We start from the raw sequence: 19,610 nt of genomic DNA on the forward strand, positions 1-19,610 counted from the left end.
TGGAGTGGGATGTCATTTAAATCATTTCGTTAAGGATATAGTTCTGGTAGCTAATAGTTCGTCGATGAAACAATGATAATGTATTTATTGCAATATTTATAAAGTCGTTTTGCTGAGCCGTTTGTGTTCAGTGAGAGCTTCTTAAAAATTTGCGCTGGTAAAATATTTCTCCCGCTTTCACAATTTAAGCGTAAAACGTAAGCCAGGGTTCCGTTACGTTTATGACTGCTTAGGCTTCAGTGGCCTGTAGCCCATATGCTGCTAACGTGTTTTTCTATTGTATATAAAACATTTTGGAGGGTGCGGAGTTTTTCACAACTTAAATATGTCAGGTCGAGATGTAAAAAAAAAACACAACTTTGATTGCTGTTGATCTCGTTGATTTAGTCACTACAGCATTTGACAAAAAAGGAGAGACAAAAAAAAATACAGCATTTTTTCCCGCAAACATCACCACTATTATTATTATTATTATTATTATGCAACGTGCCTTGATTAAAAAACTTGGGAGCCTATAGGCTTATTTGTATAAATAAATGTTACTCACGTGTAATTTTTTACAAGGCCTATATGAATATTTTAGTTGTTGTCCTCTGTTGATATTTTATTATAAATTCTTAGTTATAAACGCTTGAATGAGAAATTGAGAAGAATTGCATTCACCAACTTTTCTATGGCGTGCAAGCAATTAAGTTAAACGCGGCAATTGCATGTTACAGTGAGTTTCTTGTGGTTAATGGTAGTGCACATGGTATAAATCAGAAGTCAGTATAATTGTCATTGCTTAATTTTAGGCTATAGTAAAATGAAAAATGAATTTTAAATGAATTTTACTTACTTTTACTTATAGCCTACAAACCAAGCGCGAATTCGATTCTATTTCATTACATTTCCAGCAAAACATCAGATTCTAGCCCTCATTTTTTTCTTCCTTTTTGATTGTATACCAATTAAGAAAATGCATGCAACGCTTTTGCAGAGGAAGACAGATGGGCAATTACGCTGTGTTAAAGAGCTCGAGATAAAGATAGACTGGTGCAGTCTTGGCCTTGCCAGCCTCCTGTGCTCATTCGACGTTGTCGAAGCCTTATACACATCGGTCACTCACATCGGAGGCCTCGCTGATTTTGGTTCTTTTTTATCTAACAAAATATGTTTCGTAAAGGTTTTTCAGAAATGTAAACCAACTGGAAAACCTCCATAGTCGTTTTAAGCAGGACAATGATCGTCATCCGTACGTCTGATTTTTGCGTTTCTTTCCCCCAATATGATGCACTACCCATTTTCACCACACGGTGGCATGGTTGCACTAAGGATACTCTTATATTATCTCATACTCATATAGCCGCAGTGCACTTTGCACATACAGGAATAAATCTAATGTCGATTATTTATAAATAAAACATAATTTGCATTTTCTTCAGCCAAATAAAGAAAGCTATAAGTAATTGTGACAATATACAATTTGATAACATACATTTTAATATCACCTAGTATAATAGATATTTTTTTGTTTTGATAACCCCGGTTTTAAGGGACATTTATGAATTGAAGTCTAGTCTTGGAATTAGAAGTGTCAGATATGATCAGAATCTAAAAGGTTTAAGATTAAAGTCTGAAAAAGTCAAACTTTAAAGTAAATGTGAAATTAGTACTTATTTAAACCAGTTCTCCGTTTTAATGATTTATCTTAATATATTTACAAATAAATGGTTTAGCCCCGTGGCTATGATTTCATGTGTGTAAAACAAGACTGAAAGCAATCGCATTAGACGCTGAATTCTGTTGTTACAGAACATAATATAATGTTGTAGCTGCCGTTTGAGCCCTCGCCACTAAAATGGTTTACCAACAACAGCACACCCTTACCCCTCCCTCTACCGCCCCTCGCGCCCCACACAGCCAACTCGCTCTTTCCTTTTTCCATTTCTCCCTTTTCACTCTACCATGGTCTTCCTATCACATGCGCGCGCTTTGTCTGTTTGGGAATGACGGGTCCAATGAATAAGGAGTCAATAACCTGAAAATGCAGCAAAATACCACAGAGCTCTGGAAGACGAAAGGAGAAGCCTTTTCCATGAAACCACTCACTAAAATGCCACGTGATTGCAATTTATTCAGAACGGGCTTGGCATTAATATTTACGACATTTTGTGCGTAATTCTGAACTAGGCGCACTCATTCATTTTGAATGGCAAAAGTAGACTAGTCTACATGACTTGTGATATACTGAAACAGGGGTTGATTTAAACTATAAATCTCGAATAGTTCGATTATTTTGAGAAAGTTTATCGACACCGAGAATGAGTTCGTATTTTGTTAATTCTCTTTTCACTAAACTCAAAGGAGGCGACTCCGTACGTGCCAACTACTACGAGTGTTCTGGATATACACAGGAGCTTGGAGGTAGACCATCTGTGCTGTATGGACACAATACAGGATCTACCTTTCAACATGCGGCTCAGCTGCCGGAGTTTTATCACCACGGTGCATCAACGTTCTCTCACGCGTCTTACCAGCAGAGCCAGTGTCCAGTAACATACCATGGAGAACCCAGTGTAAACCTCTTTGGACAGGATGGTTTACAAAGGCAGCCCTTTGGAGGCCACCAGGATACGGATTTAGCGCAACTCGGGGACTACAGTTTAAAAGCATCCTGTATTGGTGATGATTTAGAGAGCGCAGAAACATGTCCAACCCAACTATTCCCGTGGATGCGACCGCAAGGTGAGACTACACAGATGAAACATTCCTAGTTCCTGTAATTGCTCTTTTGCCAATTTTTTGACAATATGTAGAACAATTTACATATTAATCCCCAATTAAGCATTACATGACACATAATTAGGTGTTAGGCCTTAACCTCCCACTGCAGTTTCAAAGTTTCCACATTTTCTTCCTTTAATGTTATAGAAATAGAGACCGAGGTTGTCGACAAACAAATCCTGTATTTTTCAAATGCCTATGTAATTATTTATTATGCATTTGAAGTACATTTGTGTTTGTCTGTAGCTGCCGGACGAAGGCGGGGGCGACAAACGTACAGCCGCTACCAGACGCTGGAGCTGGAGAAGGAATTCCTCTTCAACCCCTACCTGACCCGCAAGCGGCGCGTCGAGGTGTCGCACGCCCTGGCCCTCACTGAGAGGCAGGTGAAGATCTGGTTCCAGAACAGACGCATGAAGTGGAAAAAAGAAAATAACAAAGACAAGTTCCCCAGCTGTAAAGCGGAGCAAGAGGAAATTGAAAGACAGAGGAAAGAATGCACGAAGGATTCAGAAAAACAAGCAACAGTAGAGGGGGACTCAGAAAAAGTGTAATTCTGCGAAGAACAAGTAGCCTAGTTATAGTAACAGATAAAGCTACAACGCTTTCAGATTAGCTTCGTGACATATTTGGAGTAGGCTGAATACCTGTGGTCATGACGTGGGTTAAACACTTGTTCTGTTATTACGCCCTATGAAACATAACGAGGTATTTTTTTCTCTTTGCCAATAGCCAGCTAGTAGTATAGCAACAACACCCAGAACAACATTAATAATATGAATATGAATACTACGAAAAACGCAATATGGTTGTGGCGTATTAATTAAAATGAATTCATTATGTTTTTTTTACCTCAAAAGTACCAAGTGTGTTTGTGTGTGTGTGCGCGCGCGCGCGCATGCGCGAGCGATTAGAGTTGGACTGAGGGGTGTTGTAAGGCCAGTGCTGATGCAGCATCCACGCCGGTCCCACATTACGTCCGCCTATGGGAGAGAATACTGAATAACTACATTTAAACCTGCTCCTTATCCACAGACCACTCCGTACTTATTTGAGCAGTAAAAGCAAAATCACCACCAGACTGACTCAAGTAAACACCGCAAATTAAGCAGTTGTCGCTGTAGTGTATGGGAAATAAAGATTGAAATCAGGGACTCAGTGAGTGTAGTGTTGTAACTATAATGCACTTTTGTGATTACTGACTACTTGATGAGAATAACATTTAATTAGGCTTCCGCCTTTATTAAATAACTACCTATGTGTAAATTAGTCAATTCAGTGAATCAGTCCAAGGCACGTGCAGTCAGTGTGCGTAACCTACTGTAAATATTGTTATTATTTGTTGGATATCTGTGGAAGCACTTGATTGTTGTCTAGTTGTCTTTTTTTATTGTCTCTAGTTGGAAGTGTATGTGAAAAGGGTACAATAAAGATCCTTTTGTGTTCATTGTTTTTCTTTTTTCCCCCACCCTTCCAAATCCCAGGTCTCTTTCCGGTTGTAACAAGGGGTTTGTCTTCAGAACAGAGAGCACCAACAGTTACACACCGGCGGGTGCATCACACTTTGCAACCACAGTCTCGCTTAGTCTCGTAGCTCATTTTCAGTTACAGTTCAGCTTTTTAGCTCAGCATGTAAGTCTATCCGTAATGTAAAACCGGGAATATATGCTTTTAACATGTTGCATCTCAAGACAATGACAGAGAAAGTGTTAATGGTGAGTTTTAATTACCGTAATAACTCAATCACAGGGTTATTCTAGTTATAGTTTGTTCTTATACCAAATAGAAAGAAACTGTCAGCGACTTTTACATCGAGGCTTCTTGTGATGAGTTTTAGAGACTTAAATATTTATTTCCGCAAGCAATCTATATTTTCACAATATTTGCTTCTGCTTTTATAACCTTGGCCATCTGAACGGTCAGTATCTCTTGATATGCACAGAAAGTGGTGATTTAAATCAAATATTAGTTTTGTTCAAGAGGAAGTCTTGATTAGTTTGATATACGTATATTAAATTAGTATTTAAACGAGAACAGCGGAGAGGACACACGTGAACTTCTTGCTGCAGTTCAAGATTTGACGTAAACTAAATATTGACATTCTTCTCAATTTAATCTTCAACTGTAGATTAAAAACAATCTGAAAATGAAACATATATCGCGTGGTAAATCTTAATATTTATATTAACATTATAATACTAATTGACAAACGAAGAGTCCAGTTGTATCACTGGGTTTAAACAAATCTGTTGATGGGATAATTTTTTTAATATTAAACATATCATTAGGTAATCTCAATTCAGAATAATATTATGCATTTTGTTAACATTGTACTATTTGATATTTGTTTTTATATTATTTTTTTGTAAGGCTAACATCTAAAACCGAAATTCTTAATTGGACCTGTGCATTACATTTAAAGTGGTCCTTAACTTAAACTTCAGTAGTATATGGAGGGACTATATAAAGATGTTAAAAAAGGCCTGTATTAGATTAAATTATGAGTGATAAAATTATTTGGTCTAAATACGTATGCTGTGTAATTATATGAAGTAACAAATTATTTACTTTATAAAGTCAAATCGCGGTCTTATTGAATTGATATTATTATTTGTTTTGTGTCAATGAAACATTCAAACTATTCAAACTTTCTTTGAATAGCCATATAAAAATAATTTGTTGATTTTTTTACCTTACAAATATTCGATTTGGAATGAGGTTGGATTACTGACTTCTAATAATGGAATTAAGTCTAGATAAAAATTGGGATGTTAATTCGCAGAGAGCATGTGTAGATCTAATGTAGATTGTGTCACAGCTCTACAGTTTGATGTCTCCAGAGCCTATGTTCATCCGCAGGTAGATCTATAATCCATCAATGAACCAGAATTTGATATGAACTCAGAGGTCACTGTTTGACCACTTGAAATACAGCAATAATGGATTCTGGCAAATATTAAAATGTGGAAAAGTCTAGATGATGACACTTTGTATTAATCTTCCATTTGTATTTATAACAGAACAAATCACTGTCCAGTTTTGCTACTAACTTAAAAACAATGCAAAGGCATCATGTTGTAGGCCTTCATGCCAGTGCAGTAAGCGTCCCTCACAAAAGACCATGGCAGCTGCAATATTTTGCTTTAAAATGTTTATGGCCTACCCTTACGCATAAACACAGGCTTCGAGCAACCGCCTGTGCCTTTTATTAAATGTAGTTCTTATGTTGGGCGTTGCAGCAACACAAAATAATGTGACGGTTGACTAAAATGATCACGGGCAGGCTATCGTGCTTAACATCCAATTCAAATAGCCAAAAACTATACTGCTTCCCTTTTTACAGTCTTGAAAGAATAGACGATACCACAAACAGAACAATGTGTTGTAATATTTGTTCCAAAGAACAAGGCAAAAGCAAAATAAATCCAGATATTTAGTATATCCATAGGCCGATAAGATAGGCCGATGGTATCGCGCGCGACTCCTCACACTCTTCTGAAGAGCTAAGGTATAATTCTGTTTGAAAATTTTGTTTCTTACTGAATATCCTTTGTCTTAAAATATTTGCCAAAATGCGTATGTAACACCAAACCATTTAATTACATTGTGTTACATGGTCTAGCAGTAATAACAATATCAAAAAACAATTAATTTTAATTAATTACAAAAGGTTACAATTCAAACAAAATGTTCAAGAGTTCAAATTATTTATCAGGTTTCGTGGAAGTCCACAACATACACTAAATTCAAACTTGGTTTCAGTGGATGTATTTTTTTTATTCTTTTGGATTACGTCTTTTTGGTTTCTAAAATTATCAGGGGAACACTATAAGGTTCAAATGCCATCCATGAAAAAATATGAAAAACAGCCCACGACAGGCCTAGGTTACAGGCCTATTTCTCTGAAGGCACTATGAAAACAATTTGATATACATATATTTCTGTTTTACATAGTTTAAGTGCTCTGTGAACATATGTATAGACTACTTGTGCGTTCTGGAAAACCTCTCGTTTAGAAAGTAGCAACAACCCAATAAAGATTTAGGAGTGTGTGGCACTTGCTAAAACTAGATCGCGTTACATTTCATTGCATTTTCTCTAGGCTAATCTTTTAAAAAGGAAACATAGATTAATTTAACATATTTTAACTGCCGATCAAAAATAATCATTACAGCGACTGCCAATATAAAAACACACTTTGTGAAAGTCATATTACAATGTTTTAGTTGTAGTCTACCGCACCCACAGGCGACCCTGCTCTTTTGAACTGGGACGATATTGCTCGATTTTGGGAGACTCCTAGATAACCCACAGGTCGCTTTTGGGTTATTCGGTTTTATTGCCCCAATAAATGTCGGAAATAAGTGTTTATTCTTACAGGAAGTCATTCTTTCCGCCAAGCATGTTTAGTGCAATAAAAAGTTTTACACTATCCGTTTGTCTGTTCCTATTGATCACTATTGCTCGTCTAGCACAGAACACTGAAAAGGATTTTTGAAAAGGGTAAATTAAGCTATTAAGTCTATTTTGCTAGTGACTTTTTAAATTCTAAAATCATTTGTAGTTTGATAACGAACAAAAATAGTCCAGACATCTCACAGAAAACTATCCATGTTACGTAAAATGAACTGCATACACCGTTGCACGTGGCTCTAATCCTATACATTTATTTGGTGCCACCTTACAGATTGTGAATATTTTCTTGTAAAAAAGAGGAAAACGTGGGAAGAAAAGGTTTTCTGTTTAAGCTAGTAGTGCATTATCTTTCCTTTTTAACGAAAAAAAGATGGCGGCTACGAAGCTACTGCTGAAGCAAAGCAATAAACTCCCAGTTGTTTATGAAAATTTACAACTTTGTGATAGAACTTTATGTGTGACTCTGCTCTAGGATTGGCTAGGCGCGGTCACGTGAACAGCTCTCTGTGAACATGAACTTTTTATGATTTCCCAAGTGGTTATAATGCAGGGCTCTTTTGGTCAGGGTGCAGTCAGTAACACCTCTGTCTTGCTGTTTACGATTTTACCAGTTGTTAATATTAGACTATATATCCAGAATTTTAACCTACACTGTCGAACTGCATCTTAAGATGGCTGGAAGCTACCATGTCCAACGCATTGCATGTACGGGCGCTGTATTGGAGATGTTCCTAACAGTGAAGATTGAATGGATCAAAACTCACCAACTTATGTTTTATTTTTCGTTCATTTCATATTTTTGACATTCTTACTGGATCATTTGATTACTACAAGCGGAGATGAAGAATCGAAGAAAAAAATTGATTAACTTGGAAAGTCCTTCATGACGATAATAAAGGGAAAAGGTAGGACCTACTTCAATGCTTCTTGTGATGTTAAGCAGTGCATGTGTGTTTTATTTAACCCACGGGATGACAGGCCCCGTATCTCGGGCAGGCATGCCTGTTGTAAGTCCTTGTCATATTTAATTGGACGCTAATGAAAACAAACTTGTAGTTAACTAATACGGGGATATACACGTTAAGCGGAGACAGATGGGTGCAGTTTTGAGTTAAATGGCAATTGGTGGCACATTACATTGGTTACTTGTGCTTTGAAGCGTTTATTAAAAACTACCCAAAGTATTCTTAATTTACCATTTCTGGTTATGACGGGAAAAGTATTATTTATATGTAGTGAAATAGTAAGAATTCGCCTAATTCAGGTTTATTATTGAGTATTTCTGGAAAGAACAAGCTACTGGACCATTATCGATTTCCCACGTCTGATCACTACTGATTAATTGAATCAAAGTAAAGCTATGTTAAATAATAGTTGTGATCTCAGATTAGGTTTGAGGGATGTTCATCTCTGTTGTGTGCTGTTGGATTTTCCATGAATATTTTGGAATTGTGGCCCAACTAGCTGTTTTTTTCATTCTGCACAATGGAATCTGTTTCAATTCTTACGGTTTGTCCTCAAGTAGACATACCCTAGTGGCTACGTACATCTTAAAATACAACCAATACAACAAATACAACATTTAGCGTCTCAATATTTGGTTAGCTTCTGAGGTTATTCGATTGTAATGTTAGGTGCTGCTTCGAAGGAATTTTAGAAGAGACCCAACTAAATGAATTAGCATAATTGACTGTAAGAAACATTTAACTGATTCTGAAGCTTTGGCTAACTAATTGTTGGTTAATTGTAAAAGTCTACTGATGAGCATGCTATGTGTTCGATTGGTTTGTGTTAATCCACATCCCAAACAACTAAAATATGTTATTATTCCTTTAATGCGCAGTTTATCTCTTTTCTTGCTCTGCGATGCCATCTAGTGACTCTTGCGATAACGAAAGATTCGGTGTTCTGAGCTGTCCGACTGTAGTCTAGGCCCCATGTGTTAGATGATGCAGATACTATTACAATTGCTTCTTTCTCAATACAAGCAGTTTTTATTCGTTAGAACTATAGGTGGTAGGGTTTAGTTGAATGCGGCGCAACTGTAAATGTAATATTTTTGGATGTGTTAGCCTTACGCTGTGCAGTCTTCCTTCAAATGTCTGGGCACAAGGAAATTACACCCTCAAGGTATTATATGCATATATGCAAAGGTTTTATTTGGCATTGATATGTCTGTGCGTTTAGGTCATGGATGTCAAATTAAACTATGCGACCGGTCGTCTTACTGTGAAGGTTTTTTTTTTTTTGCATTACAGAGCTTTGCAAAGAAAAGAAAAAGGTGCCGTGATTAAAGTACTGATACCAAGGCCTTAAGGGTATGCTATTAATAAAATATGGGGAAGGTACAGAACAGACAGCAGGAATGAGGAATTTATGTACATGTCTTACATAGCCTCTTAAAACACATAGGCCTACACGTGTGAAAAAGTAGACTATGCTGAATACGCCATATCTGACGGCGGAGGGGTTACGTCAGATCGGCCCTGACCGTCACTTTGATTTTTTTAATTAATTATTTTTTTACGTCGCTTAATGTTATGGAAATTGTTTTAGAAGGCACATTGTTAGATGTACTTACGTGAATGGAAGACTATTGTATTAGATTAAAAATGATCGAAAAGCAGATTTAACTTGAAGTATAAATTACTCTTAATGTTTCAAAAATGGGATAGGTTATCGAATTCTTGTGCCTATGCGCGACGGTACTGTTGTCAGTTTACTAATTAAAGATAATCTTATAATAATCGGGATTTCCCCTTCAGATAAGGTATATTCCCATAAGCATGTATACGCATATAGCCTGTACGATATGCTATTTATTTCAAAACCCTTTAAGAAAACTATATTTAGCCTACTTTGACATGCAATGAACTTTGTAACGAAAATAGAATCTTCACTTGTCTTATACGCGTCTAAACAAATGTTTTTCCTCTAACTGTGGACTAAATATCTGCACGTGTATTATCTCCCTGACTGCAACATGCAGCGCGCGTGAATAAATTAATACAAAAGTAAGCCTGTATCAGTAGTTCTTTGTAGTTCTTTGAATATTCAGTTTTTCCTTTCCCCCTCTTTTTGCGTTATTTATTACTATTGCATTTCTGCTACATTTTAAATCGACTGATCTAGTGTGGAAACTGCTCGGTCATTCGTTGGGTGATCTAAGTGGAACATGGGTTCTATAAACCTACGTTTGTTCCAGTTCCAGTAACCTATTCTGTCTTGATTGTGTCTGTGTTAGTTAAAAAAAACTCTTGTAGCTGAAAGGTTTTATATGCTTTGAGGATTCCGTCCTGTGCAACAAGAGTCCCCCCTCCCTAAAAGCGATTGTATTGACGGAGGTGGTCGGGATTGGTCAGGCACTGATCAGCTGGTGCATTTCCCGGCGGTCTCACATTGGCACTTCGCCACCCCCCTTCGGCTAAAACCAAACCACAGATAAAGTAATGGCAAAACACACTTGGACTATAAAACACAACAAATCATAACACTCGGACAATAACAAGGGCCACCCAATGAGTTCCTACTTCGTCAACTCAGCTTTTCCAGTGTCTCTACCCGGGGGACAAGAGTCTTTTTTGGGTCAGATACCGATATATTCCTCTGGATATACAGACACTTTAAGACATTACCCGAGCGCTACATTCGGAGCGACCAATGTACAGGACAAGGTATACACCCCCTCGTACTACCAGCAAGCTTCTGGTGTCTTCGGGAGAACCGGATCCACCACTACTTGCGACTATGCTGGGTCAAACATGTATAGAGACGCTGACCGTTCATGCACGCTCGGAGGTTTGGAAGACTCGCTGGTATTAACCCAAGACCAGTGCAAGACGGACTGCTCTGAGCAGACTTCAGACAGATATTCTTACAGTGAAGACAAGCCGTGTACTCCAGTTTATCCCTGGATGCAGAGGATGAACACGTGTAACGGTAGGTTAAGCATCGTTTTCACTAATATGTTGAATAGTTTTACACTTAGTATAATGTAGACCAAATGTAAACATCTCATTCTTAGAAAGTGCAGACTTTACTGTGTCATTTTCAAACTGTTTAAATCAGAAATTGTCGAATGTGCAATTATGTATCTTGAGATTTACATATAAAATGAATCAAAAACCAATATATATACTGAGTGCTTTTCATTTTGCCGTCAAGACGCATTCAACGTCAAATCATTAACGATACACCATTACATTTTGATTTGCTCCAGACGTTCTTGGTAATAATACTACAGCTAATATATTTTTCGCATGCATGTGCCTTATGTCTGTTTCTGTATATTTACATGCCTTTCTTTCACTTTTTTGACAGGCATACCCGGCAGCGCTGGCCGCAGGGGTCGTCAGACTTACACTCGATTTCAGACTCTTGAGTTGGAAAAGGAGTTCCATTTTAACAGATACCTGACCCGAAGACGCAGAATCGAAATCTCGCACGCGCTGTGTTTAACAGAGCGGCAGATAAAAATCTGGTTCCAGAATCGTAGAATGAAATGGAAGAAGGAGAATAAAATGATGAACTCTACAAAGGCCAGCGAGGAGGAGGAGGAGAGCAAGGCGGGATAAATGTTTAAATATGCACTGCACTAGGCTACATGAAAAGAAACTCAATTTTTTTATCCACAACATATAGTAAGCTCATATAGATGTTCAAATTTATACAACAGAAAAGAGCTACCTATTTAAGGCACTGTTGACACGCGACAGGTGAAAACAGAGACCTACTGACGCCTTTGTGGCTTAAAACCAAGCATCCTTATCAGTAAAGGTAACGGTGGTACAGAGAACGGGGAATTTGTGCATTGAACACCATTGTGTATTTTCATTAGACACCTTTAATTACCTGCCCCGAAATTATTAGCTAAATTTTCAGCACTGTTGCTCACATTCTAGCCTCGAGCCTGCAGTGACCTAGCGCGAACGGGTAGGCTGGTGAAGGAAAAGTGTGACAGGTCTTATTGCTGGACATAGGCTATTTGAAAAAAAGTGTTTTAAATGCTTTAAAAAGCTTAATTTATTTTGTTCGTCACGTTTGTGTATGTGGATGCACTAAAATGCATTAGTGAACTTTGTTAGTAATGCCATTTTGTCAATAAAAATATTTAACCATGGTTATCCGCTTAAATGTGTGTATTTATGTCCGGTAATGGTGTGTGGAAAGAAATAGAGAATTGCGATTATTAACTTTCAATTTCTCAAAATGTACACTCGCCTAATATCAGTTTGGATAACTTGTAACAATCTGAGATGGAGGATAGGCCTATGGCTTCTTTTTACTTTTACACCATCTATAGTACAAACGATATTTAAATCTATGACTTGTACACGTTATTTTGTTTTATTTCATTTTATTTTATTTTAAAGAAGCCATTGCTACGTTCGTCATGTTTTGCTTATGTTTTATAGCGTAGATAAAATTACACACACATTACTAAATTCAGTTTCTTAATAATAAGATAAATAGACGACTGTTAGAATAGAATAGACTGTTTTAGGAATGCATTTAAAAATATACAATTTCATATAATTACATAGTGGTATAAGACAGAAAAGCCCAAGAAGTGCAGGTGTTTGGGCATTTTGCAGTTCTCCCAGTAGGTGACGCCCTCTGCTAACATGGGATGCAGCGCGCAATGGGGAGGCACCGTTGAGTCGAATCTAACGATCATCATTTCGTCATCATTTGTAACCATAGAGCATGAATTACCTCTTGAAGTCATCAGAGAGAATTTACGACTGGTCAACAAAGGCACGTGATGCCCTAACGCGCTCCCATATTTGGCCGCATACATGGCAAAAACGAAGTACAGTGCATTGCTATAATTCATTTTTACATCATAAATTGTGCTGCGCGGGATTTTAACAACCAAGATCTGCTCATCAAGACCTTTAAAATATCCAAATGAGCTCTTATTTTCTAAACTCCTTCTCAGGGCGCTATCCAAATGGGTCCGACTATCAGTTACTAAATTATGGGACTAACAACGCTATGAACGGTTCTTACAGGGACACGAACATGCATTCCGGGTCTTTCGGTTACACCTACAATGGAATAGACCTTAGCGTAAATCGGTCTAACAACAATGCCCATTTCGGTGCTGTTGGAGATAACGCCCGCGCTTTCCAAACCCCGGGCACGGACACCCGGTATAGGCAAACAAGCTGCTCGCTTGCGTCTCCAGATCCCCTGCCTTGTGCGAACAGCGAGACTCTCAACCTGAAAGGCTCCTCTCCCTCTTCTGACCAGAGCACAACCGGGGGCAACAGCAGACTCGCCAGCAGTAACAGCACACACTTTGTAGAAACGGACGAGACTAACGTCTCTTCTGAGACCGAGGAAGGTGTGCAGTCAAACAACCCCACTCCTCGGACGCAGAAACAAGAATCTGTGGCGACTTCGACTACAGCATCAAGCGACGGCCAAACGCCGCAAATATTTCCATGGATGCGGAAACTTCACATTAGTCACGGTATAAACATTTTTATGGCTTTGATGTATTTGCCTGGTTAAATGGCGCGGGATAAACCTGGACTCGGTTGCAGTATTCTTAAAATGAAGGTCAAAAATAATAATTAAAATGATGACATTTGCTTAAGATATTCATTAGGAAATTATACGATAAAGCTGTAGTACAATAGGGTTATTTTAAGCTTTAAAACGAATGCATAGTTTGTAGAGGATAAGACAAAGGTATTTACATTTTTAAATGTCTAAATGATTTATAGAGTATAGTGTACTAGTACGAGACAACCTGTGAAGAGTTGAAAAGATGAGGTAGACTACAGTTTAAACTAAGGGCTGCAGGATTTTGTGGACGTAATTCTTTGGATGCTACTGTAGGTGTGATACTATTATTTGCGGTACATTATCTTGGTTCGTATTATGATTTACATGAATTTTCTTATGTTTTTACTCTTGTCTATGCCATAGATATGACTGGACCTGATGGGAAACGTGCTCGAACTGCCTACACTCGCTATCAAACGCTAGAGCTGGAGAAAGAATTTCATTTCAATAGGTATCTGACCAGGAGACGGAGAATAGAAATAGCACACGCGCTGTGCCTCACGGAGAGGCAAATTAAAATTTGGTTCCAGAACCGGAGGATGAAATGGAAGAAGGACAATAAACTGAAAAGTATGAGTCTCGCTACAGCAGGGAGCGCTTTTCAAAACTGACCGTGTTATAGAAGTATAAAAGGTCGTTGAAAACCTTCGACTGCTGGTATAGCACTGCACCTTTCTGCTTGTCATTATCAGGCGTCCAATTTTTGTGTAACTGGTGTAACACGAATTGTCAACCGTTGAATATTGTTTTCACATATGCTATAGGCTACTGGTAGCCTAGTTGCAGTTGCCATAAAATAAATGTAAATGCTACGTATCAAGTTTATACTTTCGTGGAAGAAAGCATGTTCCATGTAAGCTCTTTGTGTGCAACTTAAGACCTGTAACAGGAATATTGTACAGTAACAACTCGCACTACCTATATCAGAAGCGATAGTCAATAACTTTGTAGTACTCTTATAAACTTGTATAAGAACGTCAGTGTAGACTGTTTTCGATTTTGCAGAACATGTATGCTTGTGCTGAGTTTATTCATTTTTTGCATAGGATAGTTAGGCTACATCGTGGGAAAAATAATCTATATTCGCACTTAGGCTACATCTGTGTACTTTATGTTCATATAAGCATTTTGAGACTCGTAAAATGTTTCATGAAGGATGAAATATGTTTGATGTACAATTGTGATCAGTATTTTATTTGTACAATGTGAGTGGTGAACGTTCCGTGTTAAAAGCTGAAGATGTTTTAACATTGATATACTGGGAATTTTGCCAGCTGCCTTTTTTTCTATTTATGTCTCGACTAAAAAACGCAAAACGGTTGGTTAATCTAATTAGAAAAATAAAAGTTTCTTTCAGTCTCAAGGATGTTTTTTCCTTTTGCGCAGGTAGGACCAGAAATCTTGTGTCAAGTTTAAAACCGTGAAACTCGTTCGCTTTGTGATGATCGTGACTAGGTAAACTCCGCGTTTTTGCATATTACAGCTTATGGGGTGCAGTTCTACTAAACACGAACATATACTTGACTCATTCAATTTCTTAACTTTACCATGGAAACAGGATTGCATAATTTCTTCATTTCATTTCATTTTTTTGTTTACACCTAATAGATTGTTTTTATTATCAAAAAGGGATATTAAACCTGACATGAACAATAACCTTTTTTGCGGCGTTTGTATCCATTAACTTACCTCGTAATGGTCAAATCGGAGGAACTGCGAGTTTATAATAACATATGTAGGCCTATAGTCTTGCATCAGAAATCGGACTACACTACCCTCACCGATTTCTCTGCGAAGTCCAGTATATAACATAGACTTGTAGTTTTCTGTAGCACTAAAAAGTCACGTGAGGTCCATAAAGTTAGTTTTATGGTTTTGGGGGTTGACAATGTGCGACATAATTCACATTCTTGAATGAAAGTGACAGTTTGACTGCTTCAGCGGGATTCTAAAGGTTGTGGACGGCATGTGGCGTGTTCTTAGCCAGCTACCTTGGGCAGTCATAATATCCTACACTGAGTTGGTTGTTTAATGTCATTTTTCTCTTGGATTTGAGCAAGGCAAAGAGACAGACTGACATCTCTGAGTAAGTTTTCCTTTTGTCTCTACGTGCATATAATTCATGATTATTTTGAAAATGACTAGACTATTATCGAACAACTTGCAGTTTCAGATAGATCAGCTGTTCTGTTCCACAGGGTTCCGAAACAATTAGGCCGGAATATTTTCAGTCAGGCTCCGTCATAACGTTCGTATACGTTGATTTGATGTTGCAGCACGTACACTGGACACCCTACAAATTTCTAATACTAGAACAATGCATATTGGGACTGATTGATGAAGATGTGCTGTCTGTGTTCTCGTTAAATATTCTTATCTTCTCTTTGTAAATACTATTTTATATAGGCATATAATACATTTAAATTATATTATAGTATTTCAATATAAAAATACCATAACAATGATATTACCTGTGGACATTTGTTCTCAGTCAATGTAGCTTTGTTTGCTCACAGTCAAATACAGATAAAGTCGCTCGGTAACTATGACGCGCTTGAAAAGGAATGAAAAATAAGGCACTGAGAGAACTTGTGCTTATTAAGACTTTGCTAATGAGTTTAGACTTTTCGTGACTGTGGAAAAAGAAAGAAATCCTCTTATCTGTATTTTTTCCAAAAGCACACAAAATTAAATGCACAGAAAACATGATAATTGTTCTAAATTCTTGACATACACACGGTTTCACTATTCATAACTATTAAACTTTCGTTCTACTACAGTAATGTGTTTTGCATATTGATAGGGGTAATCTGTGCGCTGTTCTCATCAATTATTCATTGGGAAGGGATCACTGCGAGGTCAGGAGACTGGTGCTGAACACATGCCTTACTACAGAGGCACAAGCCCCGTGCCACACTGCCACGCCGCGTCACAAATGAAGCCTACAAAATATATAGTTCAAATATTATAATAGACATCTGACTCCTTGTGATGTACTATTGTGTGTGTGTGTGTGTGTGTGTGTGTGTGTGTGTGTTTGTGTGTATGTGTGTGTGTGTGTGTGTGTGTGTGTGTGTGTGTGTGTGTGTGTAGGCCTAGTATATATAGATGTGCATATATATAGATGTGTGTGGTATAGATCGACATATAGGCTACATTTGTAAGAATTGTAAAATGCAAAGTCTAAGAAAAAATAATGATTAATCTCCAGAAATAATTTAACGTTTGTTCTTTGAAATGGTACATATATTACAGCCCGTATAATCTCGAATGTAAAACCGTGTAAACCAGCGTTTTCTGTTAGGCAGTAGATCTATCCGATGTAACGCTCGTCCGTCACCAGCAGAGCACGCCTTCGTCCGAGCTCCTAATCGGTTTACCGTTGACGCGCCCAATTTAAGTTCTTTTGCCTCTCTTCTATTGCAATCGAAGTCCTGTTAATGAATTCCCAATATGCTCCTATCAGGTGCAAATACTCACACCTACAAAACTTTACAAGCTCATAAACTCCAACTTGCTCATGACCGATTCGTGAAGGTATCGCTGCGAGAATGAACAATGGCATAAACTATGTTCCCGCGCTTTAATTTATATTAAAGAAGCAAACACTCAAACCCATATGAACATACAAGTGCACCAAATGGAACTAGGCTGTTGTATAGTTGTCTTTAAAATGTCTTTAAACTAATGATTTAGCCTTACCCATATCGCTCAGCACATGTAAATGGGACTTGAGTTCATCTTGAGGTCACCGAACGACAGAATGATTCTCATTTTATGGCAGACCAGAGATCCTTATGCTGTCTTACGACATTTTGGAAGACATTCGGGGCAAGCGGAAACATTTTGCACACCTATGAACTGTTATGCTTTAATATTAAGTTTTTGAGCATGGAAAATGAAATCCCTTACACAATCATCATGATAAATCATATATTTATATATATATATAATTTTAGACTATGTATATACAATTTAAAGATTCAAACAACTACGATACAAAACAAACAGTAGCCTACTTCATTTGTGTCTAACTTTATGTAAACTTGATTGTCAAATAGAACAAGATCAAGATACTACTTTATATTTTACTGGTGTGGAGCTTTAACAAAAAAGAAACACACCAAGGGGTGCAACAGCAGGATGTCTATGATCAATGATGTCGCGCTTAGGGTTATCTTTAATTTTTCATTCTCAATCGATTGTTATGCGTCCAAAAGCTTCTCTGGTATCTCAGAAGGAGCTCTTTTTGTGTCCCTGTTGAGGTGAACACGAAACGGCGCACCGAGGAAGAAATCACACCCTATAAGACTTTACATTTTACAAACGGATTTACAGTTTGGACAGTGGCATGGCCAAAGATGATATGGATGATACATAAATGGAACGGATCGCGTACAAACAAGGAAATTGCGTAGAAACAGTGAAAAGAACAAAGTAAGTTTACTTTGGTTCTTATTACGGTGTAATAAGCTAATACATTACTAATACTACAATTGGCGCTCATCGACAATAAAACCAGCCGTTAAGTTGGTAATGACTGGGTCCATGTGTATTGATCAAACCAGCAAAGAGCGGCGATAAACAACACGTACTGTGTTGAAACGTTGTATAGCTATATTTTGGCTAAGGCCATCTGTTAGCCTGTTTTAAGAGAATAATTATCTTTTGTCATACAGGTCTAGGTGCTCTCATTTGCACTGTAACACAACACTTGGCCTTTTGTCAATTTACCCCTGTCAAAAGTTGACATTTTTTAAAATCAAAACTAATGGTCTTTTTCATCAGTTCATATCAGTCAAATGGCTGGGCATATCTGTCATCTATATATACCCTGTAGATCCGAATTTGTGTGAAAGGATATTTATTCGCAAGTTCGTGTCTTGGGGAATATGTAGTTGATGTAAACGCAGCGTCGATCTGGGAAACTGAATGTGTAATGTCGTTTCTTCGTTTGGTTCTGTTCTTTTTACCAAGACAAAATCAGTCGAGCCATTTTAAGTGGTTAGCCTTGTGGGTAGTAACTGAAGAAACCATTGAGTTCCAGTAAAATGTAAACACAAGTCAAAAACACGAAAAATTTTAAAATGTCTTTTTTCATGTTTACTTCAACCAATAGCCTACCTCAGTTCATACTGTATTAAGACTGAACGTGGTGATGCAATTGTCTATTTTTCTAAAAGAAATGACTGATTTTATTTCAACAACATGACATATTAAAGTTATGAATTTCTAATGATGATCCATATGGGAGAACAGGCCCCACTGCAGAGCTGCTGCGTGGCCTGTTCTGAACTGAGAACACTCTCCAGTATCTCGTGCGCTGGTTGGCGCCGCCCTTTTTTATTTAGATAAAGCAGACACACTCCAATAACACACACTTTCTTGCTGTGTGCGATTTTTATACAAAAATCTATTTCCAGCAATATTGTTTTCACTCTCTTGCCTATTTACGAAACTTTTACCGGAGTCATGCTTTACTTCTTTTAGTCAAAATATCTCAGTTGACTCAAATTACACCACTGTTCAAATCTTCAGAAAGCATGCATTAATAAGTTAAATAGTTAAATAATAAGAAAAGTTAAAAGTTTTTTTTGTAAACTGGGTTTATGTCAAAATCATCTTTACTGTATGCTGCTTGTTTTTGTGTTCGTGCAGTAGCACGTCTTCCACAGATCCAGTGACGGGGCAGACGCCGCGGATTCCAGTGTGTAATTTGTCAAGCGTCACGACATTCTGAAAACAAAGGAGAGGACAAATATGAGACAGTCCAGGTATTCGGGTGGACAGCCGACAGAACATTCCTTACAAAAAAGCCAATCAGTAAAGATTTGATTTTAACGGTATTCCTT

The 19,610-nt window shown here is 37.6% G+C and overlaps 4 protein-coding genes across 5 annotated transcripts in view; all 4 read left to right on the plus strand.

Moving 5' to 3' along the window:
- The first annotated feature begins 1,952 nt into the window (after nucleotides 1-1,952).
- hoxb8b (homeobox B8b) lies at nucleotides 1,953-4,179 on the plus strand. The gene is made up of 2 exons (XM_076998596.1): nucleotides 1,953-2,727; nucleotides 3,013-4,179. The coding sequence occupies exons 1-2, from the start codon at nucleotides 2,304-2,306 to the stop codon at nucleotides 3,318-3,320; spliced, it is 732 nt and encodes a 243-aa protein (XP_076854711.1). The 5' UTR covers nucleotides 1,953-2,303; the 3' UTR covers nucleotides 3,321-4,179.
- Nucleotides 4,180-7,739: 3,560 nt separating this feature from the next.
- Nucleotides 7,740-19,610, plus strand: part of skap1 (src kinase associated phosphoprotein 1) — a 52,497-nt gene continuing 40,626 nt past the window's right edge. The window contains exons 1-2 of one of the 2 annotated variants that reach the window (XM_077000456.1): nucleotides 7,740-8,087; nucleotides 19,420-19,532. In XM_077000456.1, the coding sequence (XP_076856571.1) occupies nucleotides 19,519-19,532 (14 nt within the window). In that variant the 5' untranslated portion in view covers nucleotides 7,740-8,087; nucleotides 19,420-19,518. Of the gene's footprint in view, nucleotides 8,088-19,416; nucleotides 19,533-19,610 lie in introns of both variants that reach the window. The other variant, XM_077000455.1, reaches the window with a different exon arrangement.
- hoxb6b (homeobox B6b) lies at nucleotides 10,449-12,255 on the plus strand. The gene is made up of 2 exons (XM_076998597.1): nucleotides 10,449-11,121; nucleotides 11,503-12,255. Exons 1-2 carry the CDS (start codon nucleotides 10,701-10,703, stop codon nucleotides 11,754-11,756), a joined length of 675 nt encoding a protein of 224 aa, XP_076854712.1. The 5' UTR covers nucleotides 10,449-10,700; the 3' UTR covers nucleotides 11,757-12,255.
- hoxb5b (homeobox B5b) lies at nucleotides 12,956-15,308 on the plus strand. Its single transcript, XM_077000461.1, has 2 exons — nucleotides 12,956-13,660; nucleotides 14,122-15,308. The coding sequence occupies exons 1-2, from the start codon at nucleotides 13,093-13,095 to the stop codon at nucleotides 14,367-14,369; spliced, it is 816 nt and encodes a 271-aa protein (XP_076856576.1). The 5' UTR covers nucleotides 12,956-13,092; the 3' UTR covers nucleotides 14,370-15,308.

The sequence above is a fragment of the Brachyhypopomus gauderio genome, chromosome 3, assembly GCF_052324685.1.
Source record: "Brachyhypopomus gauderio isolate BG-103 chromosome 3, BGAUD_0.2, whole genome shotgun sequence".
Taxonomy (NCBI): Eukaryota; Metazoa; Chordata; class Actinopteri; order Gymnotiformes; family Hypopomidae; genus Brachyhypopomus; species Brachyhypopomus gauderio.

Coding starts and splice junctions, on each gene's coding strand:
- hoxb8b (XM_076998596.1), top strand. CDS start 2,304: ATGAGTTCGTATTTTGTTAATTCTCTTTTCACTAAACTCAAAGGAGGC. Junction 2,728..3,012: donor CCCGTGGATGCGACCGCAAG/GTGAGACTACAC, acceptor GTTTGTCTGTAG/CTGCCGGACGAAGGCGGGGG.
- hoxb6b (XM_076998597.1), top strand. CDS start 10,701: ATGAGTTCCTACTTCGTCAACTCAGCTTTTCCAGTGTCTCTACCCGGG. Junction 11,122..11,502: donor GAGGATGAACACGTGTAACG/GTAGGTTAAGCA, acceptor CTTTTTTGACAG/GCATACCCGGCAGCGCTGGC.
- hoxb5b (XM_077000461.1), top strand. CDS start 13,093: ATGAGCTCTTATTTTCTAAACTCCTTCTCAGGGCGCTATCCAAATGGG. Junction 13,661..14,121: donor GAAACTTCACATTAGTCACG/GTATAAACATTT, acceptor TCTATGCCATAG/ATATGACTGGACCTGATGGG.